The sequence below is a fragment of the Pinus tabuliformis genome, chromosome 8 (genome assembly GCF_031772625.1).
Source record: "Pinus tabuliformis cultivar Carrire ecotype Pingquan chromosome 8, CPIR1, whole genome shotgun sequence".
NCBI classification, from domain to species: domain Eukaryota; kingdom Viridiplantae; phylum Streptophyta; class Pinopsida; order Pinales; family Pinaceae; genus Pinus; species Pinus tabuliformis.
In genome coordinates, this window is record NC_142294.1 from 823,144,030 (window position 1) to 823,165,013 (window position 20,984).

At 34.8% G+C, this 20,984-nt stretch overlaps 1 protein-coding gene across 1 annotated transcript; it reads right to left on the reverse strand.

The window, feature by feature from the left end:
* Nucleotides 1-9,434: 9,434 nt before the first annotated feature.
* On the reverse strand, nt 9,435-10,012 carry LOC149238130 (actin-depolymerizing factor 7-like). The gene is made up of 2 exons (XM_089366927.1): nt 9,738-10,012; nt 9,435-9,585 (listed from the first exon to the last, which is right to left on the reverse strand). The coding sequence occupies exons 1-2, from the start codon at nt 9,983-9,985 to the stop codon at nt 9,435-9,437; spliced, it is 399 nt and encodes a 132-aa protein (XP_089223053.1). The 5' UTR covers nt 9,986-10,012.
* Nucleotides 10,013-20,984: the final 10,972 nt, after the last annotated feature.

The following is a 20,984-nucleotide window of genomic DNA, read 5'->3' on the forward strand; positions in this document are numbered from 1 at the left end:
AGCCATACGGGCAAGCCAATCGTCAATCCTGGAAGTGACAACGTGGCCATGTGGGGTGCACCAACATCTCCCCAAGAGGAGAAGGGACTAGGATTTCCTCCAAGGGGAACTCCTTGGTTGGTAGACTCCATTTTCTCAATCTAAGACCAACGTAGGAAAGGTGACGATTATTCTGTTTAAAATAAATTTTAGACGCTTTGACACAACTTGTTTTTTCAATTTTAAAGAGTCGAGAAAAAACAAAAGATGACTCTAGTCATCTTCGATTTTTAATGAGCCTGAAGTGACAAGTGCTCAGATGGACCTTTTCCGTTAAGGAGTCTGAAAAGGAACGAAACGGACTTCTCTGGAAATCTAGGCAGAGGGATTAACAAACCAATCGCAAAACTGCAGAATACTTTTTACGGTACGGAAGTCAATCTTCCCGAATGCTGTGTTCAGTGCATTGCGATCTATAGGGCGGCAGACACGGCTTCCTATGGATAAAGGATTAAGCCTATTGCGGTCTCCCAAAATATACTCAATGGTACGTGGAAGCACAAGTCCATACTGGCACTTATCGTCTCAAAGTGGATGAATCACCCAACCAACAGTGAGAACAACAGTTACCAGGCTTTACGACGTCGGAATACGTCTCTAGCCTAGACTTCTAGATGTTGTTCGTTAGGTCCCAAAGCGTTGTTAGATTCATTAAATTTATTTTATAGTTGATCTTGCTTAAGAAATTTGCCTTTCAGGTTCACCGCGTGATGTAGATGTACAATTCCTAAAATGCAATCTAATATGATAAATAATCTTTTATCTTCTTTGTGTAATGAAAATCCTAGCTACTAAGGAAAGAAAGATAGAATTCTTTCAACAAAGAGCAAAGAGCACACACTATATGCACTGTTCTAAATCAAACCAATCAAACAGTCTAAATGCAAATGCACATGCATGTGTTTGTTTTCAGCCTTCTTAATATGTGAATGATAAAAAGAAATCTAATGCGCAAATCTGAATTACTTTTCAAGTGACAATTACTAACAAGTTTCTTTTCAAAATCAAAATAAAGACAATGAAAACACTTTGCGATTTGGAAATGAATACTTGCTTCCGACACTAGAAAAATTACTAATTCAGATCAAATACAATAGTAACAGGGTAATCGACTATCAAGAGCAATCAAACTCTCTTCTATGACTGAAAACGACACTTTCAACACTTTCAAATCAAGAAACGACAGTACAATTACGTTACTTTTTTGCAAAGGAGAACTGAAAATGACTCAACAAATACACAAAAACATTTACAGTTCTTTACACAATGGAGGCAGAATATCAATAAGGAAAGGGGTTTCAAACAGAGGTGTACTGACTACAGGCAGCAAAATTCTTGAATAGATCTGAAAAGAGTGAACACAGAAACCAAAATTCAGGAACAATGCCTAGTCTGATCAGTGCACCTGTGACACAGTGAATTTGAAATGCAGCGCACATACTACACTCGGGAAGTGCGCTGAATTTCAGATTCACAGAACAGAGAGTGCGCTGGGCCAGGGACGAGACGTTGCTTGGGTTCCGGGTCACAGTTTGCAATTCAGTTCAGGGATTTTGGCCGAGCAAGTGGTAATCAGTAAATCAACAACAGGGGTAGATTTGAGGTTAATAGAGCCACCACAAGGGCAATTAGAGAGTTTGTAAATCAGTTGTTTAATTCATAAACAAAACCCGGAGATTGACTGAAGCGGCATTTATCTACTTTGCATTTGCATAGCAAATGCAGTTTGAAAGCTACCTGGCTCAACTTCAAGCTCCATCTATAAGTTTATAAAGTAAACAAATGTAGATAAACAAACAACCTAGTTCGTCCCCAGTGGAGTCGCCATTTTTTTACAGGGAAAAGTGTCTATGCAGAACTGCTAATCCCACTAAGGTGTGGTAGCTACCTTAGAAACAAACAAAGTAAAACCACTTTCATTTTCCTTTATGAAAGATAGATGAGAGAAGAATAGAGGAGACCAACCTCTATCTTGCGCTTGGTTCCTTACTCGATTCCTCTCTCTTCTGATAGTACTTTGCTACTTGCTTCCTTGTATACCCGACTTTACAGAGTACCTGTAGAATCAAAGCATCATAACACTATGCGAGAACATGGATCTATTATCATAAACAATCTAGGATTAGATGTAAATTGACCATACAAATTCACAAAACATAGATTACACAAGAGTATGGAGGAAACCTTGAATAGCTTTACTGATAATCAAGAAAGAGCCAAGAGAGTTAAAACCAGTTGTTCTGACCCAAAATCATCCTCTCAGCAAGTAAGCCCTTCTTCACCTCATGCAAAGCTTAGATCACCCAACACTATGATGTTGCCTCAAGAAACCAACAACAATTCCTTACAAGATGCAAAATTCCAGCCCCCGGATCTCTGGGATGAGGGATCCATATATAGATATCTGTAAGGGAGATGAGTCAGCTTGTGATTTGATTAGTGTCTTCCCTCTGATAGTTCTTGCTTCCACTTGGAGATTGATGATCTCTTACTCATCCTTGGTCGAATTCAAAAAGGCAAGTGTCACAAGAGAAGTTTCTAGAAGATTCCATGCTTCTCCACCTCGCGGATTGACACTGCCATTTGTCTCTTCTCGCCCATCTCACCCCATAGAAGGGATTTTTGAAATGCAACGCACCCACTGAGTGTTCTTAGGTGAGATGCAACGCACTTTGCCTATGGAGCAGGTGAAATGATCCTGTTTTGACCAGTTTTGAGTAGTTTTACATAAAACATGGTGCGACAAGGAGCCGTCATCCAACCTGCACAAAAGAACATTGAGGATAGGAAGGCACCCATCAAACTCAACCTCCATTTCTATTTTGATGGAGTTAGATTGAGAGTTAAGATGATGAAGGAAAAGGTCCAAATAATCGTGCGTGTGGGGCCAAATACAAGTGTCATCAACAAATATTTTCCAATGCCTGGGTTGAAAAGGAGCGAAGGCCAAAGCATTGGTCTCAAAATCATGCATGAATAAGTTTACAATGATAGGGGATAGTGGGGATCCCATAGCAACACCACATGTTTGTTCATAGAATTCCCCTTGGAAACTAAAAAAGGTAGAGGTAAGGAAAAGGCCCACTAAATTGGCATTTTGATCATCAGTGATTCTATTTATGACACTAATTACCTCATTGATGCGGATCTTTGTATAAAGAGACACCATGTCGAAGCTCACCAACAAATCACCAAGAGAAAACTTAAAACCTTTAAACCCATGAACAAAAGAAGCAAAGTACTTAACAAAGGAATATGTGCGACCAACCAAAGGTTTGAGCTTTTGGGAAAGAAATTTAACAAGGAAATCAATGGGGCCAACTATCGTATTGATGATGGGTCTTAGAGGGGCCCCTTCCTTATGGATCTTGGGAAGACCATAGATCCTAGGGGAAAGAGGGTTACTCTCAATAAGCTTTTTGCTAAGGGGGTTGAGGAGAGGATTAGATTTTATGGCATACACAACCTCTTTAGAAACTTATTTAAGGGAAGTTTTTTGTAACTACCATAATTGTGAAGATGGTCCAACATCTTGCTAATGTAGTCAGATTTGCCTAAAAAATGAAGGCACCACCTTTATCATCTTTGAGAATGACAGTGTCAAGGTTATCTTTAAGGGACCTAAGGGCTTAGAACTCATCCTTGCTTGTTACTCTTGGAAGGCTTATCCTTCCTTAGAATAACGTCACAATCCTGCCTAATGGCTTCCTTAATATTATCATAAAGGCCTATAATCCCAAATTCAATATTACAAATAATAACCTCTTTGGGAATTTTTCACGGGACCAGGGAAAAAATTTATTATTATTATTATTATAAAAAATATTATTAATATAATTATTAACAAAATCGTAGAGCAATGGGGTAGGTAAAGAGGGGACAGAAGGATTCAAAATGGAGTCAACAAGGGAGGAAGTCGAGGGACATGGAGTTGAGGGAGATGGAAAAAAAAGGAAGCAGGGATTTGAAAGGGAGATAATGATGGAATAATCCAAGAAACATGAAGGCGAAGGAGAGGGATAGGGCCCACCAGAGCAGAATCGATGTGAGAGAGAGTCATTAGGCAAAATAGAGAGAAGTTCCTGATGAACCTCCTATAGTAACCTATTAGTCCCATGAATGATATTACCTCATCCATATTTCTAAGAGCTGCACACTCCATGATAGCCCTTATATTTTTTGGATCCATTGATATGCCTTCCTTGGAAACCACATGCCCCAAGTAGTGTACCTTAGTCTGAAAGAAACTCCATTTTCTAAAATTGGCATACAATTGGTGCTCTTTAAGTAATCTCAATACTATTACTAAGCGTTCGGCATGTTCTTCCTCATTCTTGGAATATATTAGTATATACTCAATGAGTATAATAAAAAAATTGTCCAGATAAGGATGCAACACACTATTAATTAAGCAAATAAAAGCATTTGGAGAATTAGTCAAACCAAAAGGAAATACAACAAACTCATAATTCCCATACTTGGTCCCAAAAGTTGTCTTGTAAATGTCCTCTTCCTTAATTTGTACCTAAAGATATCTTGACCTCAAATCAATCTTCAAGAACACTACTACCGCCTTCAATTGATCAAACAAGTTATCAATCCTCAATAACGAATACATGTTCTTGATGGCCTTCTTTCAACTGCCTATAATCAATGCATAACCTAGGAGTACAATCCCTCTTCTTCACAAACAACATTGGTGCATGCCAAGGCAACACACTCAGCCTAATGTATCCCCTTGTAATCATTTCCTTCAATTGCAACTTGAAATCCACCAACTCTAGTGTGCTTATCCTATAAAGTGCCTTTTATGTTTGTGCTACCCCTAATACCAACTCAATAGAAAATTCCACTTCCCTGTGAGGCGGAAACTCTGAAATATATACTGGAAACAAATCCTAAAACTGCTGTAAAATCGAATAACTACTCAAGACATTTGCATCCTCAACTTCCTTACCTTTGTCACTAAAAATATTCATTGTGAATAACACACACCATTTCCTGTGACTGTGCTTCGCCTTCATAGTTGTCACCATTCTAATTGATTTTGAATTCTTCTTACCTTGCAAGACTCTTTTTTCCCCATTTTCATTCAGACACTCAATAGTTTTTTCATAACAATCCACCTTGGTTCTATGAAGATACAACCAATCCATACCCAAACAATATACTATATGATCCCAATGGAAGTAAATTCAAATGTGATTAAGTAGGAATACCATTTAATCATAATCATATCCACATTTAATCATCATTTCAACCATTATCCAGTCATTAATGCATGACCATACCAACCACATACCATGACCTCATGCATGAAAACTATCACCATGTCAATGTATGCATGACAATATATAAGCACTGATAGGCATGACCAATGCACAATCGACATGCACTGAAGACTACTACATCCAAAAATAACACTATAAACTTTTCATATGGCTACACCACTACAACTATGACCACCATCATGCATACATAACAAGTACATAGACCACAAACACAGAGAACACATATGTAATCGACATGTATGCAAAACTAACACAAACTACCCATCCAGTCCAAAGCGTGAACCATGCTCTGATACCACTCTGTAACACCCTCCTCCCACATTTACCCAAGTTAACCGATCTAGTTGGGTAAACATGTGATGAGAGGCTACTATGATCTGATTCAACTCCCCATGTATAGTTAAGGAAGTGGAACTGACAAAACACAACTAATATAACCTTCTACACATGTTACAGAACCTTCAAGAGCTAGCCAACCCTTCCAAGTGACCAACCCCTGAGGTAACTTGATATTTTAATGACCTAGAGCCTCAGTCACTCCCATGACATGGCCATGCATGCGAATGGGACCCTCCAGTCACTCCCACAGTAAGGGAATGCCAGCGACTAGGTACTTTTTAGCTAATTCTCATCCAATGACTTGAGATTCTGTGCCACCTTTTTAGGGCCAGAACTTAGACCACTTCCCAGAACTTCATGAACTCTGATTAATAACATCAAAACAAGAGTACTAATGCAAACATTTGATTAATGAAATGACTAGACTTATCATAACAAAAAATCCGAGCATAGGGTTCTCATACGTATTTGAGAATCATAAGGAAGCACTGATGCGTTATCACAATAGATACATTATCATCTATTAGGTCATATATTCATTGTTCATTCATTTGCAAATCAAAAGATGATGAAATTCATTCTTCAAGAATGTCATAAAACATCCTCATAACTAGCATATATTCAACAAAAATAACAAATATAAACAAGCATATAAACAAGCATATTTACCCATCAAATACAAGATGAAATCAACTCTTATTAACATATTCAAAATGCAAGTAGGTTTGGGACTTCCATGTACTAGCCGACCAAAGATTAGCTGAACCAAACCTTTCTTTCAACCAATCACCCCTGTGCCATATTCCAAGCATGAATGTGGGATCTCATGGAACAAATCTAATAAAACCAAACCAGGGCTTCCAGAGGCCAAACCACCTCAACCAGTGATTCCACCTCATGGACGTACATCATTAACCATCACCATATTAGTCTCTACCCAAGTTGTCAAGGGCTTCCAGGACTAGTAAATCAACCCACAACTATTGTCAACCTTCCAGAGTGTTTATTCAACTAGGGCTTCCAGGACTAGTAACTTAACCCACCAAGGGCTTCCAAAGAATTTGTCTATCAAAGGCTTCCAAAACTAGTAACTCAACCCAAGATGTTACAGGGCTTCTAGAGTGTTTGTCCAACCAAGGCTTTCAGGAACTACTGTTAGAAGGAATTGGAAATACTTTAGGAAGTTTATAAAGTTGGATTTTTATAAAGCCATAAAAGGTATTTCTACTTTAAATAAAATTGCATTTTTTCCTTGGAAAAAAAATCTTTTATATAATTTTCAAAATAATATATTTTATTTACTATCGATTAATTAAAAGGTGAGTTAAAAAAAACCTTTAAGGTTATAATAAGAGACACTATCCAAGTGCATTTATTTTGTTGACCCATTAGCTACTATGCTTTAGAGGAACACATTAAAGTAGAGTGAAATCATTTATTAAGATATTCTCCTATTTTTTCTCTACTTAGCAAAATGTCAAAGTACTATGGATGCATATAAAATTTTGATTGGGAACCTTGTACTTTTTTTATCACGATAGAGTCATTTCTTTGATTTAAGGCAATAATGACTTTTATCTTAAACTATATGGATGAAGTTCCTAATCTTCCATATTTTTGGTTAGTGAAAGGCTTTTAAGCAATAGGAAATTCCTTAGATTCTCATTAGTAAGGATGAATGGCTTGAGTTTTGTATCTGATTCTAGGGGGTGGATCTTGCATGGGAAATCACATTTTGTAATCCTTCATAACCTCCCAATTCTCAACATGACGATTTTATTTTAGATATGATACTATTTGATTGAAAGTCATAGTCCAAGAAGTTTCCTTAGATTATTTAAACAATATGAGATCAAATAAAGGTTTGGAATGCAATTCTAGATACCCTTTAAAGCCCATTGAAAAGTAGAAAAAAGGAATTTCCATAAGGAAATAAAAATCCATAGTTAGGGTTATTAGAGAAAGCACAACACCTACAAGTGGGGCCTCATTATCAATATGGTGTTGAATATCAGACAACTTCTGAAAAAAATGCCTCCAAAGAAATCATAGATTCTCATAAGCCAAAGATAATTTCTGTGGGATGATCTACGTTCTAAATCCTTTTCTTTTTTTAGGTGTTATTTTATTCTCTCAATATTTCCAAGAGGAATTGATTTTCCTCAATATTTATGGCCCATATCATCATGATTTGGATTTATTAAGAGAGAATACTTGCTATGAATTTGATAAGGTAAAAATATTATTGTGGTGGAGATCTAAATTTTGTATTGAGAAGATTTAAAATTTAGGGTTTTCTTGCACACTCAAATCCACTATGTGATTTCATATTATAGAGGTTAAAGTAGGATTATTGGATGTAGATCCTATTAAGTTTTCTCCAACTTTAAAAGCGTATCAATTTAGTATATCAAGATGAAGCCATTGTTTCTTATCAATTTACAGTAAAATAGTCAATAGGTGTTCATAGAGGAATTGACCACCATCTAATCATTTTGGAAATTGGAATGGATAAGGAGATACTTGGAAATTGAGATTACCCGTATTCCTAAGAATAACAACCTAGATCATTTGAAAAATTTAAACCTATATCTTTATGTAATTGTGTTTAAAAGATTCTAACTAAGATAATAGCTATAAGAATAAAAAGAGAAAGTTTCCCACTATCATCTCACTCTCAAAACCCAAACTCAAAATAATAATGTAATTGTGTTTAAAAGATTCTAACTAAGATAATAACTATAAGAATAAAAGGAGAAGTTTCCCACTATAATCTCACTCTCAAAACCCAAACTCAAAGTAATAGTACAAGCATATACAGGGATAAGCCTAAATATAATGGTCCTTTAAGACCTCATTTACAAATAAAACTTCTATTTTTGGCATTTTGACTAGTGAGTATATGCTAAAAATAACAACTAATATACAAAATTTAAGACCTCATTTACAAATAAAACTTCTATTTTTGGCATTTTGACTAGTTAATATATGCTAAAAATAACAACTAATATACAAAATTTAACTAGTGTTGTTGTTGATTGAAGCACAAATATAATTAGTCACTGCCATGGGTAGCAATAGATTTTCCTATTGATCATCATTAGTTTAGTAATGACTAATCCAAATTAGAATGTTTGACTTTGACAATAATTATTTTTTAAACATTTGTAGAGTTTGTGTCATGTGGATAATTGTCTGAGACTTTTTTGTCATAATTTTTTGATGTACTTGCAATATTTATGCATGATTTTTAACTATTTGTGTTATGATTTTTCATTGTTAAACTTCATAATTAAAATCCTTGAAAATAGTCTCTTATGCAAATTCTTATTTCTTTATAAATAATTAACTTTTCTATTTCATATGTCAATTTATCATTTTTCTAAAAAAAGACATAACATCTACTTAAGTGGCAAATACTACTCTCCTACAACACTTATGCTACTATTCCGAAAATAAAACAAAAAATAAATAACAACACTTATACTACTATTCCGAAAATAAAACAAAAAATAAATAAATAATTTATTACCTTAAACTAGAAAGTGTTGTATAAACTAGAAAGTTTTGTATAAACAACAGGGTGGCGACTTAACGGCCCATAACAACTAGTCAAAGAAAATAGGAAAGCAACTAATGCAACTGAATAATCTCATACACATGTTTTCTTATTAATATGCCATAAAACCAATATGGGAGTTCTAATAGAGATCATAAGTGAAACCTCTTCCACGTTAAGCATAAAAATGTAACAATAATTAGATATCATCTTGCACGCTCTCTTATAACATCGATGCCCAACTCAGTGGGATCTGTTGCCTGCACTTCACGGTACACACCATCCAACTCCCTCCTAAACTTGTCCTTAGAGCTCGCATACACCATCTTGCTCCTCACCCTTGAAGACTCAGGAGACCTGTAAGTTTGTTACGCATTTCAAAATCCATGTAATATATTTGAAAGAACATGTACAAAGAAAACCACCCTAAAATATTTCTAAAATAACCATTTCGTAATCAAGTTTCTTTATATTACGAGGAAATAAATTAATGACAATGGCTTACTTACCAGGAAATGAAGAATATCTTGCTCTTTTGACAGTCGTCTTCGGTGACAAAATCGAAGTCATAGACCGCGTATCTACACTCTGTCTCGGGAAGAGAAGCCCTAAAGCTATCATAATTCTCACCAGGGCCACCAAGTTTATCTACTGTGACCTCATTTTCTTTCTCGTCGATCTTGAATATTATGAAGCGATATATCTTCTTCCTCTTCAGCTCCAAGAATCTAAACTTGCATTCATCGCTGACAGCCATCCCAGAACATGCACTCGCCTGCAAATATTCTAGATTTGTCAGAATTAAGAGAGAAAACCTTCCAAAAAAAAGACCTACACCGAATTTGTTTCACCAAAACAGTGGACCTTTAAGCATTTAAAGGAAAATTAAAGCAAAGGCAGAATACTGACCATTTGAAAAAAAAAAAGGCCGATTCCTGTAAATTAAAGGCACCGAGAACGTCTCAAATCAGCAGAAAGGATAATTAAAGGTGTAGGCGGATAGTGAAGACTCTCAAATCCAATTGAATATCTCACACAGCTGGATGCAAGCTCTGGCCCCGACAACTCCAAGAGATTTATTGAAATGCGTTCAAGAAAATCAATGAATGCCGCGTACAGCAAGCTTGAATTCAATTTTTCAAATAGTAAATGGTAACATGCTTTTAACTCAATTTATATGGAAACGCTTTATATTGTTTGAGTCATTTGAATGCTGGAAAAGCCGGATTCAATCTTAAAGTCGGCCATCATTTCCCTTTTAAATGGTTTGAAAAATAAAATTGAAAATATTTTTCTACCGATTTAATTTTTATTTGAAATTATTTAAAAATAATTTTTATTTGAAATTATTTAAAAATAAAAATAAAAATTGATTTTACTTAAAGATATTATGACACATTTAATGCCAATGCCTTTACTTTATGTATGATCTTTTTTTTCATACAAAGGCCAGGTATCATTCGTGGTTTCTTCAGGTCTATTTCATTGTAAGAAGTTATATTTTGGTTTTTGGAACTTTCATCTATACGTAACTATCTCATGAATAACCAGTTATTGTGTTCTTTTAATTGATTTTTTTTTATATACTATTTCATAAGCTTTTTAGCATGACTTTGTATTGTTTAATTTGACACGGGTTTGTTAAAATAGAAATTAAGTAGAAAAATGTATTAATAGTTTATTTTATTAAAATATAATATAAAATATTTTTTGAGACATGTTTAAATTCATTTGCCTATCTGTTTCGAACCAACCAATGTGGTTCATCGTCAGGGGTCTAAAACATGTCTCAAAAACTTGATATGGATCACAGAAGCCTAAATTCAATAACAATACAAAATAGTTTATGTGAATTATTTATTGATATTTAAAATAACAAAATAAAGATATATTTATTATTTCTTTTTAATGTTGTTGTGATTTTCTTTTATTTTTATATGTTTTTCCACTTTTATATATAGAGGATTTTCATTTTAGATTACTAGTTTTATGTTATATATGGCATTTATGTACAATTGTTATATCTTTAGTCTTAACCCTATCAAGTATCTAGAGATCAAATCTTTCCAGGTGCAAACTTCTTTTTGGATTATAAAATTTAAATGAAGGCTTGCACCCTGAGAGATTTTTCCCTCTCAACGCTAAATAAATCTACGATTAAATAGATCTAAGTTGATTTAAAAACATCTATAGAATTATAATACCATAATATAGAATATACCTATATGTTTGTATGTTATGTATGGTAAAATTTGATTCTATATTCTTGCATATTGGTTGTGTTTTTGCTCATACACAGAATTTTTGTAGACAATAGTGGGGTGGTGGATTTCTACATATTTGGTTGTTTCAGATAGTGGGTGCAAATACTTTGGCCGTGGATATATCAAAATCCAATAAATGAGGTTAGAGCCTACTAGCTAATGTTGCAAGTTATGTTTAGCATATTATGTAATGGAATATTTTATATGTTGATACTTCATAAGATATTTTGAGTTATTTTGCATTAGGCATAGAAAAAGTTATTTTAATAACATTTACCATAATTTGTTATGCACATTCAGAAGGAGAATAATGGCAAGGAATGGAAGGAATTTGAGTAAGCAATATCCACACTTGTTATTAGAAAATTAACACAATTTTTCGCATCTTGAAAAGATGATGATTTCCACCTCAACCTCGCAAAGCATAGACAATTCATATGCCTTCTTCAACAATATGTGTTTATGCTTGTAGAAAGCCACTCACCAATTTATAATATTCTTGATTTGATTTATCTCAATCTTTCTACAACCCTTTGTGTATTTATACCCGCTCTATAACCATTCCAATCACATCCACAAAGTCCTAGGTTAACAAAGCCCTAGTCATGTTAATGTTATTAGTTGTTAAGCCAAAGATGATCTGTGGATTGCCAATTATTTTGACTCATAAAGAGATATGAGGAAATCATTGCAGGTGATCAGCCATAATATCTCCTAACGCAAAAGTTCAGACACACTAAAATGACTTCATTTCAGTTGGAGTGTATCCTCAAGGTTTCCGAGAGGGAGGATGGGGAATGCTCACAAATAAACAAGAAGAGTGGATGAGAAAACCCTCTTTGGAGGATGGAAAGGAAGGAAAACCAACTTGTATTTTGTTTTCTCTAAAACCTACTTTTATTTTTTTCATTTTTTAATGTATTTTTATTTTTATGTTTTAATTTAATGTTATGTGACAATATCTCTCCAATACTATGGTGTTACTAAAGTGCCTATTAGCAAAATAAATTGTATTTTTCTCACATTGATGTTTTCTAGGTGGACCTTCTTTTGACCACTTTAAGATCACATCGCCCTTTAAAAGGTGTTATTTTCAAGATTTACGCCTTATTACATAGTTTTTACTTAAATTTCTCCTAACATGAAGATCTTCCTTAAGTCCTTTTGATATTTATAATTTCATACTATAGTGTGAAGCGAATGTTGGACTTCCAAATTACACCCTTAATGTACCTACCATGGAAGAAATGGCTTCAATTTTTCGAGAACAAGGTTAGTCCCCAATGGAGATTGTGTCCTCAACCTGGAGGCTAGAAGAGGAGATGATTATCTCAAATGGTATAAAAGCATCCTTGAACTAGAACTAGAGAAATCAAGAGAGGACATGGTTCTAGAACATCCTTCTCTCACCAGAAGTTCCCCCCTTTGTCTCTCACAATTCTTGGAGAAACAACAATTGGAAACTCTAATTAGGTAAAGGAGAGCTTGATAATTAGCTAAGTGGAAGATCTCATTATTATTATTTTATAGTGGAGCCATAAAAGGTGATCTAAGGGTGGTAAGAGACCCAAGGGGGAGTTTTGGTCATAATTGACCTCATTAGAAAGCAAGTTGTCTCTTTTGCATGACTAGTCACCACCATAATCATTGAAGAAGAATCCTTATTAGTAGCAAGGTATTTCTATCCTCACCTTTAGAGCCCTATCAACAACCACCATGATAGGAAACTCCATGGTTGTCATTAGAGTGTTGAAAGGAAACATAAATCTCCTCTTTTATTCTATGTTATGTATTCTTTAGAGAACCATGGTTATTTCCAAGAATTTCAAAAAAGACTCATTTTCCCATGATTCCCATGATAAAAATCCAATTAGAGTTGTAATGGTTAATCAAGTTGCCACAATGGAAGAGGGAATGCTTCATTTTAATGCATACGATTTTCTTCAACATTACATAGATTGACATGCATAACCACCATATGCAGGTAGCAATTGGGTGGGGTTTTGTTTTAGACTTGAAGGGGTGGTCAACCTTTCCACATATGGGTAACATCATTTTAAATTTATAAGGGAGAGGATTTATTACGTCCCATGCTCCAATAAGCTCCTCCCATCCCTTTACATGCATCTTTTAGAAGGGAATGTTGGTGTCATGTTCCTCCATCCTTCTACTTCTTAAGTATTCCTCCTTTCCCACTCAACCTTGTGTGTCCTATTCATCCTTTTAGGATCTATCTCCATGGGTTTTATAAAAATACCAATGGATGTGTTGGATTTATTATCCCCCTTATCATGGATCTTGCCTATTGTCCCTTTTTCCTAACAAAGGAAACTAAATCCCTCCATGCTTGCTTAAAGAAATGTTAAGAATAATTTAATGTCGCTAAGGATGCCATTGAACATGCTAGATTTTTAGGTTTGAGATGTAGATCTAGGTTGGATACATCAGAAGATGAAAGATAGCACCATTATCAACAAGCCTAGGGTGACATCCAGTGACACCTCTGGTAATTTCAACCATGTGAGGTAAGCATCCTCCTTGACCCTTTTCATATTCAACATTTGGTTCATGAGAATCTTACAATTTTCCAAGAGGCACCTCCATGATATTAAGGATTTCAAACAAAAAATGGCCTCCAATCCATATTTACTCCTAAGACAACAAGAAATTCCTACTCCCATTGCAACCCCAACTCCAACCATGATATTTGCACACCATAATTGGTTTCTTGTTTTTATTGTGATGCATAATTTCTATGTTTTTAATATGGTACTATTTTTATCTCTTTGTATTTATATTAAGATAATTTACTATGTAATATTCCTATTGAGTTTTGAGAAGAAAAACTTGGTTAATATGTTGATTAGCATTTCAATAGATTTCTTGGAATATTTTAATATCAGAGTTCAAATACCCTATTTTGTACTGTGTCCTTTAGTCTATTCAATTTTTGTATTTAAATATTAATATAAATGACCTTTATTAAGTATACAAAAATCCCAAGACCTAGGTCCTCAACATTATTTCACTTTTTTGGCCCTCAAATTGAGGATTTACTAGTTTGGTCCACTCGTGTAGTTTAGTAGGTTCTAACCCAAACTAGCCCAAACTAACCCCAAATGTAGTGTTTCCATTACTAATTCATTAATGAAGTCATATGGTAAGTATCACTAGAACATTTGGCGAAATTTTTGACATTTTATCGATGTCATTTTGATGAATGCACAACAAGGTTCGATGAAGTATATTAGCTTAGTTTATTGGCATAGTTTGTTCAAACCTAAGACACAAAAACACATTGATTTACGATCCTTAATAATGCAAAAGGGAGCATTATCCCCAATTAGATTCAGTTGTTGTAATTATTTTTTAAATTAAATTTCCAATTTATTTATGAGGGACTAAGAGCCTAATATTTGTATCCAAAAAATTAGTGGCTTAACCAAGTGCAAAACACTTGCAAAGTATATAAAGTTTGGGGTATATTAATATGAGGGTTGTGATCCAGTGAGATCAATGACTATAATTTGAAATAGAAATATAAATAGCCATGAATTTAAAAACTATTTATTACATCATACCCACATTAATTTACCAATGGTAATAATCCAAAGGTGGATATTCACACTAAGTCAACAATTAAGGTGGATATTGAGTCATCTCCCTAAGATAGACTTAATGAGATATTTTACACCTAAAAGAACAAACCACTCTAGTGTTATATACCTAGGGGGGATAATATCGGGTACCAAGGGAGGTACCCAAGGTAATAATGTAATAATGGGATGGGCCATAGTAATAAATAAGGTGGCTAACCCATGTCATGTAAGGGACCACAAGTAGTTAATAATAATGTAAAGGGCCCATGGTATTAGTTGGTGGTATGAGGAAACCATGGTAATGATGCATGGTATTGTATGTATGAGGCCTATATAGAGGCTAGAGACTCCACATCGAGAGATATGAAGTGAAGTATTATTGTATGAACAGGCATATGGCTTGTGGAGTATTCTCCTTCCTTAAGGAGTGAATGTATGGTGTTGCCCTACCGTAAGGGTTTTGATAATAAAGAAGCATTTCTATCTATATTCAAATCTTGTTATTTCTCGGTTTATTGCTATTATCTTATATTTTTGGATTAGATCTACAACATCTAGGCACACATGTTAATAGTGAACCCCATCAAAGACTTTTGTACAATTTATAAAACCACTTCTTAATATTCCCAAAACTACTCTAGTTTTGGGGTTATTTCTTTCTCTTGTGTCGACACAAATAAAAGGTAATAGATGTTATGAACCATGCACCTAAAAAATGATGAGAAGCCAAACACTACAATCCACTTTAAGGTGTAAACCTCATTTTACAATGAATACAATGTATATGAAAAAATGATATATCATAAGACTAAGTCTCATTGGTATATATAAAAGACAAAGCATACAATTATAATGAAAGGTTCTGGCCTACGTAATAATATAAAAATAAATATGTGATAATTCAATATATAGGCATACTACATGGATTTAGGATTATACAAGGGGCTTGTATAGGGCTTAACATACCCCTCCCCCTTCAAACAAGTGTTCTCCTCAACACTTGACTAACTGTGGATGTTTCTACATGGATAACTCATCTTCCCATGTCGCCTCTTCCACTGGCGGTACTTCCAATTTATGAGATACATAAAAATTGCTCAATTTTTTAGCTTCCCAATCCTTGTTGCAAATATTGTTTTCTATTCTAGTATGATTTTTTCTTCTTCTTTAATCTCTGGAAAAATAGTTTCGACTAGGATCTTGTCACCAATTACCATTTTTAAGCAGGAAACTTGGAAGAATGGATGTACAGTGAATATGGAGGAAACTCTAATTTGTAAGCCATCCTTCCAATCCTCTGCCACAGGGGCTTCGTTGGGGGAGAAATACCATACCACATGTATTCATATAGGGGGATATATATTCAGGAAAAAATGACATAATATGTTGAGCAAATAATAGGGGGTAAAGGTTTTTATGCTTGGAAAGTATAAAAAATGGAGGTCAAAGTTAACGAAAAAATGTAAAGGGTGTAAAAACTGTTAATGAAAAAATGGATACCTACAATATCTAGTGAAAGTAGGGTTTTTAAAATTGAGAAGTCGCATTAGGTTTGTATTGAGCTCATTGAAGACTACAAGAGGGACTTAGCAGCAAATTTTAAAATGAAGGACTTGGGGTTGATGCATTATTTTCTAAGACTCAAGGTGTGGTAAACAGATGGGGAAATATTCCTTGGTCAAGGGAGATATATCTTGGATATCTTGAAGGTGTGGTAGACAAGGATAATTTTAGGGGCGAATGTTCGCCCTTTGGCGAAATTAAGGGGTTTTAAATTTTTAGTTGGCGAATATTTTGTATCATAGTACATTTTTACAAATCACCTCAAATAGCCCACCTTATTTTAAGGGAGAGGGTAAAAAAGGTAAATTTAGCCCTTGAAATTAGGACTTACAACCTTCCATTCGCCCATTTTCAAGAATAGGTTTTATTTAAGTGAATCCATTTGCCCATTTTCAAGAATAGGTTTTATTTAAGTGAATCCTATGGGCCAAATACCATATTTATAAAAGAGGTATGGTAAATTAATAAAAATATAAATAAATGAGAGGTATGGTAAATAAATAAAACATTTTTTATATTTACTCCATAAGTCACCTTATATACATGTAAGGGTGTAAACAAATAAAAATATAAGTAAAGTGGAGGTATGGTAAATAAATAAAACGTCTTTTTATAATTACTCAAAAGGTATGGTAAATAAATAAAAATATAAATAAACTAGACGTATCGTAAATAAATAAAACCTCTTTTTATATTTAGTCCATAACCCTTGTTCTATTTATGAAGGCTCAAGAAAGAGGTTTTATTTAAGTGAATCCTATGGGCCAAATACCATATTTGTAAAAGAAGTATGGTAAATTAATAAAAATATAAATAAACGAGAGGTATGGTAAACAAATAAAACATTTTTTTATATTTACTCCATAAGACACCTTATATTTACAAACACTCAAAAAATGGGTTATATTTAGGTGAAACCTATGACCAAAATACTATGGGACAAATACCATGGACTAGATTGTTATTAATACCATGCAAAAAACCATTATTAACCCTAATATTAGAATTAATAAAAATAAAAATGGCACATGGTATTGACCCATGGTATTCACCAAAATGGCACATGGTATTGACCCATGGTATTCACCTGGAATGTAGCTTATTTAAATGGGGGAATTAAACAGCATGTAGCCTATGCTAAGATTCACTAGGACTTTACAAAGTTTTATTATTTAGTGAAAGACTCGCCAAGATCTTACAAGATTTTATAATTGAGTAAAATATTCGCCATGCCTAGCGAGAGATTCGCCAAAAAATTATATATACATATTATATTATTGATAAAATCACCTTCCATTTTTCCTATATACCATGGAGATTCGCCCATTTATTATATTTATAAATTTAGGGGGGTTCTTAAAATTTTCCCTGGTGGTAGACTTGGGTTCATATTGGGTTTTTTAAATTGAGAAGGTGTGTGGGTGTTGTGCTGTACAACAACCCCCCATTTCTTAAAAAATATTTACATAAAATTTAAATAAGAAATGGGTCCCTTTAAATCAAATTAGATAAGATTTGTGTGTTCATAAATAAAATTGGTATTAACCCATCATAAGGAAAAACCCTTATTAAAAGGCTTAAGGTAAATGAATCATTTTAAAATCCTTTTGAATAGAAATAAAAGTGTGACTTTAAAAATATTATAAAACTCTTCGTTATTGCGATAAAGCGATCGGAAGATCGCATATCGCAATAACAAAGGAAACATATGCAAAGCCACAAAGAACCACATCCATTCTCTCCAATCCGAAAAGGCAATCGCAATCGGGAAATCGGAGAAGCCAAATGCTAAGCACAATAAAATGGAGCCCCTTAATTCCTCCGATGCGATAAAGCATATCGCAATCGGCAAATCGGCAATGTCAACAATAAGCCAACACATGAACAAAGGCATGCTTAAAACCTCCGATGCGATAAAGCATATCGCAATCGGTGAAATCACATTGACAAAACAATAAAGCCCGAGCCCACTCCCGACTACGATATATTAATTAGGCGCACATCTCGAAAATACATTTAAAATGGTTTGCATGCATTGTATCACCTTTCGGTGATCAGAGATATTTAAAGCAAGTGTTAAAGCCTTTCCTTTGACATTCCTGATCACCGATTTGTGATTTATCACTGATCATCCATCAAAGAAATCTAAGGCATGCTTGAATTAATCATTCAGCATATGAGCGACATGATGGGCATTTAAGACCTTATTTACCACGATTGACAGGTTAAATGGCTATTCAATGAAGCAGTTAAGGGTAGATATTTTATTTAGATTTTATCTGCCACAATCTTTAACTATATTCTTGCCAATCGACGTAACTCTTTTTCATTATCATATTGGTCTGTAGCAACATTTCTCTGTATCACAGTTTTTCAATCGCTTGTGCAGAATTCCTCTGAAACCAGAAATCTGAAGAAAATGGGAAAGAAATCAAAGAAGTCTGCAATAGTAGCTCCTCTAGTGAAAGATCCAGGACCAAGAAAAAAGGGATTAATCAAACACAATGTGTCTTGGACTGGGAAACACTAGCTGGGAGAGTATCTATAATCTAATTGAAGTAGAAGAGCCCGAAGAATTATCAGAAGAGGCCACGGCTGATTCAACTGATAAGTCTGAAGGAACTCTTAAAGAATTGGCATGCTCCTTTCTTCACAGAATAGCAGCGCGAGCTAAAGTCCTGCCATATACGGACGTGGTGAGATGGGTGGTGGAGAAAATTCCAGTTACAAATAGAACCTTTTGCACAACTGACGGGAGGATATTCAGCTCATTTCAGCCTGATGATCTAAGGAAAATGTATCACTTACCTGAGCCTGAGAAGCGGTACAACAAAGCATTCCTAGAGGCCTTTGCAAAGGAAAATGAGTCAGAGTCAGCCCCGATTAAGCAGTGGAGACATTTCCTTGAGAAGCACAAGCACGAGTCATCAGGTAAGTACTCTATAGACTCATTGGCTTCTCCTTACTGTTATGTCAGAGCTATGATGTGTAGAATGTGGGGAATACATGATTCTGCTAAATTCACTATAGAAATGGTCCCTCTAATGGAGGCTGCAATCAATGGCTATGTGATGGATTGGGCGAATATTTTGTTTGATAAACTAGCCACAACAATTCTAGAATATAGAGAAAATGTATATCATACTACTAGGACCATTCCCCCATTCTATTACAGTGCATTCATTATGGATGCTATTTGTTTCAATTCTGAATTTCTATTGCTCGAGTGGAGATGGACCCCTGCAGACCCTAAACCAATCCATATCTATCATGAGCAGTTATGGAAGGCTAATTACAAAAATCATTTGTATAAAATCTGCAACGGTTTTATTTTGCCTGTTTATTACTCTATTTTCAATAAACCTGCTCCCAGGATATCCCCGAAGGCAGAAACAAATTTGACAGCAATAGGCACTTGGTTTGGGGAGGAAAAATTTACTTATATAAGGCTTTTTGGTAGCCTTACAAAACCCCATGTCCTTCCCCTGTATGTACCCGATAAACTGTTAGCTTGGGAATTGGCTTATCAAATAACAGTAGATGGGACATCCAAAACCCTCAAAAATTCCAAGAAACAGGTATGGCCTACATTCTCATTATGGTGCAACATTCTCACTCTTCATGATTACAAGCACGCAGAGAAGGAGATAGAAAAAATGCAAACACTGAAGCTTGCCACAATTCCTAACAGACGGTATGATCCAGAAATGTGGCCTATAATGTTCTTGACCAAGCCAAATTGGCCAAATTTGATCATGAAGATAATCTCTTCAATGATCTTTTTGCCTCAACTGAATCATTATTCCAAGTTAAAGCATTGGCTAGAATCAAATATCAAGACGAAGGGCTAGAAGTGTTTAATAGGCTTAGAGAATAGAGGTTGCAAACTCTGCCTTTAGACCTCTTAGCCACAGCCCCTACAGTCTAGTCATCAGGTCAAGCTGAACAAATAGTTACTGGTAAGACCTCTAATGTAGAAAAGGTCTCCGAGAAAGAAAAGGTGCCAGAACAGGAACAAGAAGAGGGAAAAGATAGTCTACTCTTGGATACAGATACTCAGATTGATCCCAAGCTACTTAAAGAGTGGCAACAGTTCAATTCCATTATAAGCAATACTGAAGACTTACAGGGATTTAGCACGCCTAAAGTGACAACTAGTCACAAGACAACAACTAATACGGTTCCAACTAAAGGAACCAACAGCCCACCCATCACTCAAAAGGATATGGAGATAATTCCAGAAAATCCATCCAATGAAATCATCCTACATGTAGAAGAAATACCACCTTTAGATGTCTTGTACAGCCCTAAGCATAGGGTTGTAGTAAAA